Source organism: Triticum aestivum, chromosome 2A (assembly GCF_018294505.1).
Source record: "Triticum aestivum cultivar Chinese Spring chromosome 2A, IWGSC CS RefSeq v2.1, whole genome shotgun sequence".
NCBI lineage: Eukaryota > Viridiplantae > Streptophyta > Magnoliopsida > Poales > Poaceae > Triticum > Triticum aestivum.
This window is the reverse complement of record NC_057797.1, coordinates 600,924,073-600,939,642: the sequence shown is the minus strand read 5'-3', so window position 1 is coordinate 600,939,642 and position 15,570 is coordinate 600,924,073. Positions and strand designations below refer to the sequence as shown.

Genomic DNA, 15,570 nt, shown 5'->3' with positions numbered 1-15,570 from the left:
GGTTCAGCTGAAATCAGAGGATGAAGAGAGTTTTGATAGAACCTTACATGATTAAGCGGCTAAAAGGGAGCCGGATGCATGCTTTGTCTTTCGTGGATTGTTAGCACCAAAAACTGCAGTGCAGTCCCTTTAATTCTTGTTTAGTTTTGATACTGGGGCTTGAATTGGTGTTCCACATTTGCCATGCTTAACACATTTTGCTGCTGGGCGTGGAGCTCTTCCGGTGTGTATTCTGCTTCATCTGCATATTATCTCAGTTCACTGGATCGATTTCCCCTCTGAACTTTCATTTGCTATGGAAGGCTCAGCTGGATCCCGAGTGTCTTTTCTTCATGTTGCTTTGGCTTAGGGGCCGATCCTTACCAATGGCAATCTGGAGATCAGTCTCTGTGATCAGTCTCCTATTTGAGCCAGATCGTTTTGGCAGCTGGTTGCTGATTCCGTATGATTTCCCTGAGCTTGCTGTAAAAACTATGATGGAAGCGTATGCAATCCTGCAGGGACGCGTGCATGTTATATAGCTCAACAAGATACAAGGATCGGCAGGTAGTTGGTAGTCTTGACCCATACTCCAAGCTATACATGAGATAAGATTATATCTACTCTAACAACCTGCCTAGATTACACAATACGCACACAATACAACCGTGACATACATGTCACGTTACACAGCTACAAACCTATCTATTAACATCCTCCCTCAATCTCAACATATCAAGGTTTAGATTGTTTCTGAAGGCTTGGAGCTGTCGAACCTGCAGTGGTTTACTGAAACCATCAGCTACTTGATCTCCAGTTGGAATGAACCTTATCTCTAACTTCTTCTGAGCAACTCTTTCTCGAACAAAATGGAAATCAATCTCTATATGTTTCGTTCTTGCATGAAACACAAGATTTGCAGAAAGATACGTTGCTCCTAGATTATCACACCATAAGCGTGACACATGTGGCCTGTAGACCCCCAATTCATCAAGTAGCGTTTCCATCCACATTACCTCAGCAGTAGCATTTGCTAGTGACTTGTACTCTGCCTCAGTGCTGGATCTTGAGACAGTTGCTTGCTTCTTTGCTTGCCATGACACAAGATTGGAGCCAAGAAACACTTCAAAACCTCCTGTGGACTTCCTGTCATCTGGGCATCCTGCCTAATCTGCATCAGAGAAGGCACTTACTGTTGTTGATGGGGACTTGCATATGCTTATGTTGGAAATATGCCCTAGAGGCAATAATAAATTGATTATTATTATATTTCCTTGTTCATGATAATCGTTTATTATCCATGCTAGAATTGTATTGATAGGAAACTCAGATACATGTGTGAATACATAGACAATACCATGTCCCTAGTAAGCCTCTAGTTGACTAGCTCGTTGATCAATAGATGGTTACGGTTTCCTGACCATGGACATTGGATGTCGTTGATAACGAGATCACATCATTAGGAGAATGATGTGATGGACAAGACCCAATCCTAAGCCTAGCACAAGATCATGTAGTTCGTATGCTAAAGCTTTTCTAATGTCAAGTATCATTTCCTTAGACCATGAGATTGTGCAACTCCCGGATACCGTAGGAGTGCTTTGGGTGTGCCAAACGTCACAACGTAACTGGGTGGCTATAAAGGTACACTACAGGTATCTCCGAAAGTGTCTGTTGGGTTGGCATGAATCGAGACTGGGATTTGTCACTCCGTGTAAACGGAGAGGTATCTCTGGGCCCACTCGGTAGGACATCATCATAATGTGCACAATGTGATCAAGGAGTTGATCACGGGATGATGTGTTACGGAACGAGTAAAGAGACTTGCCGGTAACGAGATTGAACAAGGTATCGGGATACCGACGATCGAATCTCGGGAAAGTGTCGTACCGATAGACAAAGGGAATTGTATACGGGATTGATTAAGTCCTTGACATCATGGTTTATCCGATGAGATCATCGTGGAACATGTGGGAGCCAACATGGGTATCCAGATCCCGCTGTTGGTTATTGACCGGAGAGTCATCTCGGTCATGTCTGCATGTCTCCCGAACCCGTAGGGTCTACACACTTAAGGTTCGGTGACGCTAGGGTTATAGAGATATTAGTATGCGGTAACCCGAAAGTTGTTCGGAGTCCTGGATGAGATCCCGGACGTCACGAGGAGTTCCGGAATGGTCCGGAGGTAAAGAATTATATATAGGAAGTGCTGTTTCGGCCATCGGGACAAGTTTTGGGGTCACCGGTATTGTACCGGGACCACCGGAAGGGTCCCGGGGGTCCACCGGGTGGGGCCACCTGCCCCGGGGGGCCACATGGGCTGTAGGGGGTGCGCCTTGGCCTATATGGGCCAAGGGCACCAGCCCCAAGAGGCCCATGTGCCAAGAATCAAGGGAGAGGAAGAGTCCTAAAGGGGGAAGGCACCTCCGAGGTGCCTTGGGGAGGAGGGACTCCTCCCTGGCCGCACCCTTCCTTGGAGGAAGGGCCAAGGCTGCGCCTCCCCCCTCTCCCTTGGCCCTATATATAGTGAGGGGATGGGAGGGCAGCCTAACCTAAGCCCTGGCGCCTCCCTCTCCCTCCCATGACACATCTCCCTCCTCCCACAGCGCTTGGCGAAGTCCTGTTGGAATCCCGCTACTTCCACCACCACGCCGTCGTGCTGTTGGATCTCCATCAACCTCTCCTCCCCCCTTGCTGGATCAAGAAGGAGGAGACGTCGCTGCTCCGTACGTGTGTTGAACGCGGAGGTGCCGTCCGTTCGGTGCTAGGATCATCGGTGATTTGGATCACGACGAGTACGACTCCATCAACCCCGTTCTCTTGAACGCTTCCGCGCGCGATCTACAAGGGTATGTAGATCCACTCCTCCCTCGTTGCTAGATGACTCCATAGATAGATCTTGGTGACACGTAGGAAAATTTTGAATTTATGCTACGTTCCCCAACAGTGGCATCATGAGCTAGGTCTATGCGTAGTTTCTATGCACGAGTAGAACACAAAGTAGCTGTGGGCGTTGATTTTGTTCAATATGCTTATCGTTACTAGTCCAATCTTGATTCGGTGGCATTGTGGGATGAAGCGGCCCGGACCGACCTTACACGTACTCTTACGTGAGACTGGTTCCACCGACTAACATGCACTAGTTGCATAAAGGTGGCTAGCGGGTGTCTGTCTCTCCCACTTTAGTCGGATCGGATTCTATGAAAAGGGTCCTTATGAAGGGTAAATAGCAATTGGCATATCACGTTGTGGTTTTTGCGTAGGTAAGAAACATTCTTGCTAGAAACCCATAGTAGCCACGTAAAACATGCAAACAACAATTAGAGGACGTCTAACTTGTTTTTGCAGGGTATGCTATGTGATGTGATATGGCCAAAAGGATGTGATGAATGATATATGTGATGTATGAGATTGATCATGTTCTTGTAATAGGAATCACGACTTGCATGTCGATGAGTATGACAACCGGCAGGAGCCATAGGAGTTGTCTTAATTTATTTATGACCTGCGTGTCAACATAAACGTCATGTAATTACTTTACTTTATTGCTAACCGTTAGCTATAGTAGTAGAAGTAATAGTTGACGAGACAACTTCATGAAGACACGATGATAGAGATCATGATGATGGAGATCATGGTGTCATGCCGGTGACAAGATGATCATGGAGCCCCAAGATGGAGATCAAAGGAGCTATATGATATTGGCCATATCATGTCACTATTATTTGATTGCATGTGATGTTTATCATGTTTATTCATCTTGTTTACTTAGAAGGACGGTAGTAAATAAGATGATCCCTCACTAAAATTTCAAGAAGGTGTTCCCCCTAACTGTGCACCGTTGCGAAAGTTTGTCGTTTCGAAGCACCACGTGATGATCGGGTGTGATAGATTCTTACGTTCACATACAACGGGTGTAAGCCGGATTTACACACGCGAAACACTTAGGTTGACTTGACGAGCCTAGCATGTACAGACATGGCCTCGGAACACAAGAGACCGAAAGGTCGAGCATGAGTCGTATGGTAGATACGATCAACATGAAGATGTTCACCGATGATGACTAGTCCGTCTCACGTGATGATCGGACACGGCCTAGTTGACTCGGATCATGTAATCACTTAGATGACTAGAGGGATGTCTATCTGAGTGGGAGTTCATAAGATGAACTTAATTATCCTGAACATAGTCAAAAGGTCTTCGCAAATTATGTCATAGCTTGCGCTTTAGTTCTACTGTTTAGATATGTTCCTAGAGAAAATTTAGTTGAAAGTTGATAGTAGCAATTATGCGGACTAGGTCCGTAAACTGAGGATTGTCCTCATTGCTTCATAAAAGGCTTATGTCCTTAATGCACCGCTCAGTGTGCTAAACCTCGAATGTCGTCTGTTGATGTTGCGAACATCTGACATACACATTTTGATAACTACATGATAGTTCAGTGCGTAATGCTAAATGGTTTAGAATTGAGGCACCAAAGACGTTTTGAAACGTCGCGAAACATATGAGATGTTTCGAGGGCTGAAATTGGGATTTCAGGATCGTGCCCATGACAAGAGGTATAAGACCTCCGACGATTTTCTTAGCCTGCAAACTAAGGAGAAAATCTCAATTGTTGAGCTTGTGCTCAGATTGTCTGAGTACAACAATCATTTGAATCAAGTGGGAGTTGATCTTCCAGATGAAATAGTGATGGTTCTCCGAAGTCATTACCACCAAGCTGCTTGAGCTTCGTGATGAACTATAATATATCAGGGACATATATGATGATCCTTGAGATATCCGCGATGTTTGACACCACAAAAGTAGAGATCAAGAAGGAGCATCAATTGTTGATGGTTTGTGAAACCACTAGTTTCAAGAAGGGCAAGGGCAAAAAGGGATGCTTCATGAAACGGCAAATCAGCTGCTGCTCTAGTGACGAAACCCAAGGTTGAACCCAAACCCGAGACTAAGTGCTTCTGTAATAAGGGGAACAACCACTGGAGCAGAATTACCCTAGATACTTGGTAGATGAGAAGGCTGGCAAGGTCGATAGAAGTATATTGGATATACATTGTGTTGATGTGTACTTTACTAGTACTCCTAGTAGCACCAGGGTATTAGATACCGGTTCGGTTGCTAAGTGTTAGTAAGTCGAAACAAAAGGCTACGGAATAAATGGAGACTAGCTAAAGGTGAGCTGACGATATGTGTTGGAAGTGTTTCCAGGGTTGATATGATCAAGCATCGCACGCTCCCTCTACCATCGAGATTGGTATTAAAACCTAAATAATTGTTATTTGGTGTTTGCGTTGAGCATAGACATGATTGGATTATGTCTATCGCAATACGGTTATTCATTTAAAGAGAATAATGGTTACTCTGTTTATTTGAATAATACCTTCAAATGGTCTTACACCTGAAATGAATGGTTTATTGAATCCCGATCGTAGTGATACACATGTTCATGCCAAAAGATATAAGATAGTAATGATAGTACCACCTACTTGTGGCACTTCCACTTAAGTCATATCGGTATAAAACGCATGAAGAAGCTCCATGTTGATGGATCTTTGGACTCACTCATTTTTGAAAGGATTGAGACATGCGAACCATGTTTGTTGGTAGATATGCATGAAGAAACTCTATACAAATGGATCGTTTGGACTCACTTGATTTTGAATCACTTGAGACATGCAAATCATACCACATGGGCAAGATGACTGAAAGCCTCATTTCCAGTAAAATGGAACAAGAAAGCAACTTGTTGGAAGTAATATATCTTGATGTGCGCAGTCCAATGAGTACTGAGGCGTGTAGTGGATATCGTTATGTTCTTACTTCACAGATGATTTGAGTAAGATGTTGAGTATATTTACTTGATAAATCACGAGTCTGAATTATTGAAAGGTTCAAGTAATTTCAGGGTGAAGTTGAAAGATCGTCGTGACAAGAGGATAAAATATCTATGATATGATCATAGAGATGAATATCTGAATTACGAGTTTGGCACAGAATTAAGACATTGTGGAAATTGTTTCACAACTAATACAGCCTGGAACACCGTAGTGTGATGGTGTGTCCGAACATCATAACTGCACCCTATTGGATATGATGCATACCATGATGTCTATTATCAAATTACCACGATAGTTTATGGGTTAGCCATTAGAGACAACCACATTCACTTTAAATAGGGCACCATGTAATTCCGATGAGATGACACCATATGAACTATGGTTTAGAGAAACCTAAGCTGTCATTTCTTAAAGGTTTGGGCTGCGACGCTTATGTGAAAAAGTTTCAGGCTGATAAGCTCGAACCCAAAGCGGATAAATGCATCTTCATAGGACACCCAAAACAGTTGGGTATACCTCCTGTCTCAGATCCGAAAGCAATAAGGGATTGTTTCTAGAATCGGGTCCTTTCTCGAGGAAAAGTTTCTCTCGAAAGAATTGAGTGGGAGGATGGTGGAGACTTGATGAGGTTATTGAACCATCTCTTCAACTAGCGTGTGGCAGGGCACAGGGAGTTGTTCCTGTGGCACCTACACCAATTGAAGTGGAAGCTTATGATAGTGATCATGAAACTTCAGATCAAGTCACTACCAAACCTCGTAGGATGCGTACTACTTCAGAGTGGTACGTAATCCTGTCTTGGAAGTCATGTTGCTAGACAACAATGAACCTACGAGCTATGGAGAAGCGATGGTGGGTCCGGATTCTGATAAATGGCTCGAGGCCATAAAATCCGAGAGAGGATCCATGTATGGAAACAAAGTGTAGACTTTGACAGAACAGCTCGATGGTCATAAGGCTGTTGAGTGCAGATGGTTATTAAAAGGAAGACGGACAATGATGGTAAATGTCACCATTAAGAAAGCTCGACTTGTCATTAAGATGTTTTCCGACAAGTTCAAAGAGTTGACTACGATGAGACTTTCTCACTCGTAGCGATGCTAAGAGTCTGTTGGAATTATATTAGTGATTACTGCATTATTTATGAAATCTTGCAGATAGGATGTCAAAACATTGTTTCCTCGACGATTTTCTTGAGGAAAGGTTGTATGTGATACAACCGGAAGGTTTTGTCAATCCTGAAAGATGCTAATAAGTATGCAAAGCTCCAGCAATCCTTCTAAGGACTGGAGTAAGCATCTCGGAGTTGGAATGTATGCTTTGATGAGATGATCAAAGATTTTGGGTGTATACAAAGTTTATGAGAAACTTGTATTTCCAAAGAAGTGAGTGGGAGCACTATAGAATTTCTGATAAATATATGTTGTTGACATATTGTTGATCAGAAATGACGTAGAATTTCTAGAAAGCATATGGGGTTATTTGGAAAGTGTTTTTCAATGGAAAGCCTGGATTAAGCTACTTGAACATTGAGCATCAAGATCTATAAGGATAGATCAAAATGCTTAATGGTACTTTCAAATGAGCACATACCTTGACATGATCTTGAAGGTGTTCAAGATGGATCAGTCAAAGAAGGAGTTCTTGCCTGAGTTGTAAGGTATGAAGTTAAGACTTAAAGCTCGACCACGGCAGAAGAAAGAGGAAGGACGAAGGTCGTCCCCTATGCTTTTATCATAGGCTCTCTACAGTATGCTATGCTGTGTACCGCACCTGAAGTGTGCCTTGCCATGAGTTAGTCAAGGGGTACAAGAGTGATACAAGAATGGATCACATGACAGCGGTCAAAGTTATCCTTAGTAACTAGCGGACTAAGGAATTTTCTCGATTATGGAGGTGGTAAAAGAGTTCGTCGTAGGGTTACGCTGATGCAAACTTTGACACTAATCCAGATTATTCTGAGTAGTAGACTGGATTCGTATAGTAGAATAGTTATTTGGAATAGCTCCAAATATAGCGTAGTATCTGCATCTACAAGATGACATAGAGATTTGCGAAGTACATACGGATCTGAAAGATTCAGACCCGTTGACTATAACATCTCTCACAAGCATAACATGATCAAACCCAGAACTCATCGAGTGTTAATCACATGGTAATGTGAACTAGATTATTGACTCTAGTAAACTCTTTGGGTGTTAGTCACATGGGGATGTGACCTTGAGTGTTAGTCACATAGCGATGTGAACTGGATTATTGACTCTAGTGCAAGTGGGAGACTGTTGGAAATATGCCATAGAGGCAATAATAAATTGATTATTATTATATTTCCTTGTTTATGATAATCGTTTATTATCCATGCTATAATTGTATTGATAGGAAACTCAGATACATGTGTGGATACATAGACAACACCATGTCCCTAGTAAGCCTCTAGTTGACTAGCTCATTGATCAATAGATGGTTACGGTTTCCTGACCATGGACATTGGATGTCGTTGATAACGGGATCACATCATTAGGAGAATGATGTGATGGACAAGACCCAATCCTAAGCCTAGCACAAGATCATGTAGTTCGTATGCTAAAGCTTTTCTAATGTCAAGTATCATTTCCTTAGACCATGAGATTGTGCAACTCCCGGATACCGTAGGAGTGCTTTGGGTGTGCCAAACGTCACAACGTAACTGGGTGGCTATAAAGGTACACTACAGGTATCTCCGAAAGTGTCTGTTGGGTTGGCACGAATCGAGATTGGGATTTGTCACTCCGTGTAAACGGAGAGGTATCTCTGGGCCCACTCGGTAGGACATCATCATAATGTGCACAATGTGATCAAGGAGTTGATCACGGGATGATGTGTTACGGAACGAGTAAAGAGACTTGCCGGTAACGAGATTGAACAAGGTATCGGGATACCGACGATCGAATCTCGGGAAAGTGTCGTACCGATAGATAAAGGGAATTGTATACGGGATTGATTAAGTCCTTGACATCGTGGTTCATCCGATGAGATCATCATGGAACATGTGGGAGCCAACATGGGTATCCAGATCCCGCTGTTGGTTATTGACCGGAGAGTCATCTCGGTCATGTCTGCATGTCTCCCGAACCCGTAGGGTCTACACACTTAAGGTTCGGTGACGCTAGGGTTATAGAGATATTAGTATGCGGTAACCCGAAAGTTGTTCGGAGTCCCGAATGAGATCCCGGACGTCACGAGGAGTTCCGGAATGGTCCGGAGGTAAAGAATTATATATAGGAAGTGCTGTTTCGGCCATCGGGACAAGTTTCGGGGTCACTGGTATTGTACCGGGACCACCGGAAGGGTCCCGGGGGTCCACCGGGTGGGGCCACCTTCCCCGGGGGGCCACATGGGCTGTAGGGGGTGCGCCTTGGCCTATATGGGCCAAGGGCACCAGCCCCAAGAGGCCCATGCGCCAAGAATCAAGGGAGAGGAAGAGTCCTAAAGGGGGAAGGCACCTCCGAGGTGCCTTGGGGAGGAGGGACTCCTCCCTGGCCGCACCCTTCCTTGGAGGAAGGGCCAAGGCTGCGCCTCCCCCCTCTCCCTTGGCCCTATATATAGTGGGGGGATGGGAGGGCAGCCTAACCTAAGCCCTGGCGCCTCCCTCTCCCTCCCATGACACATCTCCCTCCTCCCACAGCGCTTGGCGAAGCCCTGTTGGAATCCCGCTACTTCCAACACCACGCCATCGTGCTGTTGGATCTCCATCAACCTCTCCTCCCCCCTTGCTGGATCAAGAAGGAGGAGACGTCGCTGCTCCGTATGTGTGTTGAACGCGGAGGTGCCGTCCGTTCGACGCTAGGATCATCGGTTATTTGGATCACGACGAGTACGACTCCATCAACCCCGTTCTCTTGAACGCTTCCGCGCGCGATCTACACGGGTATGTAGATCCACTCCTCCCTCGTTGCTAGATGACTCCATAGATAGATCTTGGTGACACGTAGGAAAATTTTGAATTTATGCTACGTTCCCCAACAGCTTAGTCCTATTCCCATGCTTCCCTGAATATATCTCAGTATTCTCTTCACAGCTGTCCAATGTAAGGAGGTTGGTGCATGCAGAAACTGACAGACCTTATTAACTGAGAAAGATATGTCAGGTCTTGTCAGTGTAAGATATTGAAGTGCTCCAACTATACTTCGATATTTTGTTCCTTCTTCTGGACTTAATGGTTTGCCCTCATTCAATGACAATTTTTCAGTGGTTGACATAGGTGTACTGGAAGGTTTACAATCCTTCATTCCTACACGACTCAAAATATTAGAAGCATATTTCTCTTGAGTGAGTAAAATACCATCTTGCACCTTTTTTACTTCAATACCTAGAAAGTAGTGTAACTCTCCCAAATCTTTCAAAGCAAACTCTCCTTTTAAGTTTCTTAGCAATGCTAACGTTGCATCTTGTGAGGAACTTGCTACAATTATGTCATCAACATAAATAAGCATGTATATGATCACCTTGCCCTTCTTGAAGAAGAATAAGGAAGTATCTCCCTTTGATGGACGGAATCCAAGTTGTTGTAACTTAAGACTCAGTCTTGAATACCATGCCCTTGGTGCTTGTTTTAAACCATACAAGGCTTTGTCCAACCTCCATACATGATTAGGTTTGGATGTGTTCTCAAAGCCTGGTGGTTGCCTCATATAGACCTCTTCCTCGAGAACGCCATGTAGAAACGCATTCTGAACATCCAATTGACGAAGGCTCCATCCCCTGGAAACTACAACAGATAGAACAAGTCTGATAGTAGCAGCCTTCACTACTGGACTAAAGGTATCCTCATAATCAATGCCATAGCGCTGTTTGAAACCCTTAGCTACTAATCTAGCTTTGTATCTATCTATTGTTCCATCTACCTTCCTTTTAATTTTGTATACCCATTTATAGTCTATAATATTCCTCCTTGGCTTCGGTGGAACTAAGTGCCAGGTGTTGTTCCTCACTAATGCATCATACTCAACACTCATAGCATTTTTCCAATTTTTATCATGCAAGGCTTATAGCACATTTTGTGGTTCACCAGTGGCTGCAAAGTTTGCAAACTTAAAGTGTTTATCATACCTGACCGTGCCATCCTTAGGCACTAGTGATTTGGTAATACCTCGCTGCGAACGAGTGACTCGTGTGGTTATATTCGGAGCAGACACAACAGATCCGGTAGCAGCCACAGAGGATCCCATTCCTCGTACTGACACAAACGACGACGGTAGATCTCCCTCTACATCCGCGCGCTCAGCCTGCTGCAGATCTGCGGTCTCCCGTAGGTTGTCGATTGATGATGGCGACACGCGGTCATAGGCCCGCGCCGGACTGCTGGAGCCATCATTGCTCTGTGGGACCAACGCCCCAGCCCCAGCCGCTCCTTGACACATTGCACGCGACGACACGGGCGTATCAGCAGGCGGGACCGGCACGGATCCCACGAGTGATTCGCCGTCGCCTACACCGCGTGTTGGGCCTGGCGCATCAGCGCGCGCCATGGAGTCCGGCGCACCAGTGCGGTCGGGCGGGGCTGATACGCCCGTGTCGTCGCATGCAACGTGTCAAGGAGCGCCGGACTGCTGGAGCCATCATTGCTCTGTGGGACCGACGCCCCAGGCCCAGCCGCTCCTTGACACGTTGCACGCAACGACACGGGCATATCAGCCCCGCCCGACCGCACTGGCGCGCTGGACTCCGTGGCACGTGCTGATGCGCCAGGCCCACCACGCGGTGTAGGCGACGACGAATCACTCGTGGGATCCGCGCCGGTCCCGCCTGCTGCTTCTTTTGCACCGAATCCCTCGGGATCAACACTGCCAGCGGAATCATCCTCGTGTCTGGCGCCTATACATCCTTGTTGCTGCATAAAATAATAGCCTGGAGCACTATTTTTTTCACTTTTTTCATCAGTACAGTCTCCATTAGCGGAAGGATTAGGGTTATTAAACACATGATCATCAACATAAGATTCACCCCCATGATCAGAAGGATTTAATAACTCCGGAGAAATTAGCAAAATTTTAGCACGAGGACGAGCGTCGGCGTTTGGATGGAGACTAGCAAAAGGAAAGATATTTTCATCAAAGATTACATCTCTAGAAATATAGACACGCCCAGTGGATATGTCAAGACATTTAAACCCTCTGTGGAGATTGCTATACCCAAGGAAAGCACATTGTTTTGAGTGGAATTGAAGTTTGTGGTTATTGTAGGGTCGAAGGTTCGGCCAGCAGGCACACCCAAAAATCCGAAGGATGGAATAGTTTGGTTTTTCATGGAATAGTTTTTCAAAGGGTGTCTCAAACTTGAGAACTTTGCTAGGAATCCAGTTTATCAAATAGGTGGCAGCAATGAAGGCCTCATCCCAAAACTTTAAGGGCATAGAGGCTTGAGCGAGAAGGGAAAGGCCTACTTCGACAATATGTCGATGTTTTCTCTCAGCTGACCCGTTCTATTGGTGAGCATGAGGGCACGAGACGTGGTGAGATATACCTATTTTGGTAAAGAAGGAGTTCAACTTTTCATACTCCCCTCCCCAGTCTGTTTGTAAAGCAAGAATCTTGCGATCAAATTGATGTTCTACTAGATGTTGGAAGTCATGAAACTTTTGGAAAACTTCAAACTTGTGTTTGATCAAATATATCCAAGTGAATTTACTGAAATCGTCAATGAAACTCACATAATATTTCTTCCTTCCTACTGTTTCAACAGCAGGACCCCAAACATCAGAGAACACAAGTTCTAAAGGAAATTTTGATTCACTTATTGACTTGGGATAAGGCAACTGGTGACTTTTGCCTTTTTGGCAGGCGTCACATACAGAATCTTTATTGAATGAATTTGCACACGGGAGATTATTCTTGCTAATGACTTTGCTAACAATAAGAGGAGACGGATGGCCTAAACGCCGGTGCCACCTATCCGAGGATAGCTTGGTGACACTGAGCATGTGCTTCTTGGCGTCGGATCCCGTGTGCCTAAACGGGTAGAGTCCTCTTCTACCCCTGCCTCGAAGGAGCACCTTCTTCGTTCCCCATTCCTTGACAAGAAAAGAGTAGGGATGAATTTCAACAAAGGAATTATTGTCAACGGCAAGGCGGCTAGCGGAGATTAGACTTTTGTTGGCTTGCGGTACATGAAGGATATTATTTAGGAGGAGATCTCGATCAGGAGTATGAATAGCTGAGTGACCGATATGATTAATAACCATACCTGGTCCACTGGCAGTATGAATCTGTTCGTTTCCAGTGTAGCGATCCCGCATGGTCAGCTTCTCCAAATCTCCTGTGATGTGGTCAGTGGCACCACTGTCTAGGTACCAGTTTGTGTCCACCCCGTACTGCGGTGCAGCAAGGTTGGCCGACTTCTCCTTCACGCCTTGATAGGACTCATCATAGCGCTTCCAGCACTTCCAGGCTGGGTGGCCCATCTTGCCACAGATCTGGCACTGGACCCTGGGGGCATGGTTGTTGTTGTAGTTGCCCCCGCTGCTGTTGTTGCCGTGTCCACTGCCACGCCCTCCAGATTTGGAGTAGCCGCCGCCGCGCCCACCTCGGTCACCACCATTGCCACCTTGGCGGCGACCATGATCACCACCACCAGCGCCATTTATACGTCCTTGGGTAGCAGCATTGGCAGATGATTGGGACCCTCCGCCCCGAAGATTGAGCCTTGTTTCAAAGCTCAGCAGCTGTGAGAACAGCTCGGCCACAGTCACCGGCTCCACCCGGGAACACATGGCAGACACCACCGGGTCGAAATCTTCATCTTGCCCGGCCAGGATGTGGGAGATGATGTCGTCGTCGTCCACCCTCTTCCCTGCGGCGATCAGTTTGTCGCAGAGAGACTTGATCTTCCCGACATAGTCGGTGATGGAGGAGTTGCCCTTCTGCAGATTGGCGAGGGCGATGCGAACGTTGGTGGTCTAGGAACGGGTGTGAGATGCAAGCATTCCTTCCACCATGTTTCAGAGCTCAACAGAGGTGTGGCATGAAGCAACCTGGATAGCTATCTCACGCGGAAGTGTCGTCAGGAGATAGGAGAAGATTTGTTGGTCTTGAGCATACCAGGTTTGGAAGTCAGGGTTCGGCGCTTTCGCCGTCATCTTGCCATCAGGCGAGGCCACATCGATCTGCATGGGCGGTGGCGATTGCTCGACGTCGAGGTACTTGGCCATCTACGCTCCTCGGATGGCCGAGAGCACCATCGCCCGCCATAGAGCCTGGTTGCCCTTCGTGAGCTTCTCGGTGGCGGCATGTGCGAATGGCGAGGATGGGAAGAAACTTGAAGATGCCATGGATGTGCTCGAGGATGGCTCTGGTTACCATGTAAAAACTATGATGGAAGCGTATGCAATCCTGCAGGGACGCATGCGTTTTATATAGCTCAACAAGATACAAGGATCGGCAGGTAGTTGGTAGTCTTGACCCATACTCCAAGCTATACATGAGATAAGATTATATCTACTCTAACTACCTGCCTAGATTACACAATACGCACGCAATACAACCGTGACATACATGTCACGTTACACAGCTATAAACCTATCTATTAACACTTGCAACTAACGCAGTGGAGGCCGGTTCCTTTAAGGAGCGAAACTACTACATGGACACCAATTTCCAAACAAAGTGTGCACGATAGAGGAATGGACGATGATGTCCAGGTGTGCACTATGCACTGACGGCTTGATGAGATGCGTCGTCTGCAAATCGTCTACAGCCTATCGTGTGTATAGCATCTCTGTTAAGGAGTGGTGTAACGACCAGACCTGCTGCCTGCCCAACAAGGCAACAAGTTCCTACAGGAGGCTGGCGTTCTTTATCTTATCAAGCATGACCTTGAAATCAATTATCACAAGAGAACCTGCGTGCCTATCCATATGACTGTAGAGGAGGCACTGGAAGCAACTACAATTTTGGGATGCCCGATTATCTCCTTGCCATGCAATTACCTTGGGTTACCACTTTCAATGCAGAAGCTCTCAAACTCAGTTCTGATGCCGGTATTCCAGAAGATCGACAGGAGATTGGCAGGCTGGCTGGCCACATATCTCTCCTGGGATGGACGACTCACCATGATTGATGCTGTCCTTTCTTCCATCCCAAACTATTATATGGCCTGTATAAAATGGAACAGGAGCAACATCGCAAAGGTCGACAGACTACGAAGGAATTTCCTATGGCAGAAGAAGGCGGACAGACAGTGAGCTGACTGCTTGGTTTCTTGGGATCAAGTTGTCTTGACCAAGCAAAGCGGTGGCCTGGGGATCAGAGACTTAGAGGCTCACAATGACGCGATGCTATGCAAGTTCACCAATCGGATCCTCCAAAGTTCATCAGCCCCATGCTACCAATGGTTCCAGCAGAGATATTTGCGTACGAGCTTGCCTGACAAACTTAAGGCCACTGACACACTTTTATGGAGAGCTCTAGCCCAATATGTTCCATTGGTGCAACAGTCTTCTTTCTGCCGGGTCGGAGATGGGAAGCTAACGGCTTTTTGGCAAGATAAATGGTGTTATGCTGGCCGCCTCAATCAGCTCTTCCCCACACTCTTCTCTTTTGCCAAGGATAAACAATGCTCGGTGGCCTCGCAATATCTTGATCGCTGGATACTGCAACTTCATCCAAACCTCTCACGGACTGCTGCTCTGGAGCTTCAATCTCTAAGTGAGCTGCTTGCCTCCATGCCCGCTCCCACAAGCCATTCTGACTCCCGTATCCATATGTACACTAGAAAG

The 15,570-nt window shown here is 46.0% G+C and overlaps 1 protein-coding gene and 1 pseudogene across 1 annotated transcript; both read right to left on the bottom strand.

The window, feature by feature from the left end:
• Nucleotides 1–12,546: 12,546 nt before the first annotated feature.
• Nucleotides 12,547–14,157, bottom strand: LOC123185669 (rRNA 2'-O-methyltransferase fibrillarin-like). Its single transcript, XM_044597513.1, has 2 exons — nt 13,041–14,157; nt 12,547–12,867 (listed from the first exon to the last, which is right to left on the bottom strand). Exons 1-2 carry the CDS (start codon nt 13,564–13,566, stop codon nt 12,827–12,829), a joined length of 567 nt encoding a protein of 188 aa, XP_044453448.1. The 5' UTR covers nt 13,567–14,157; the 3' UTR covers nt 12,547–12,826.
• On the bottom strand, nt 13,503–13,641 carry LOC123038479 (uncharacterized; annotated as a pseudogene).
• Nucleotides 14,158–15,570: the final 1,413 nt, after the last annotated feature.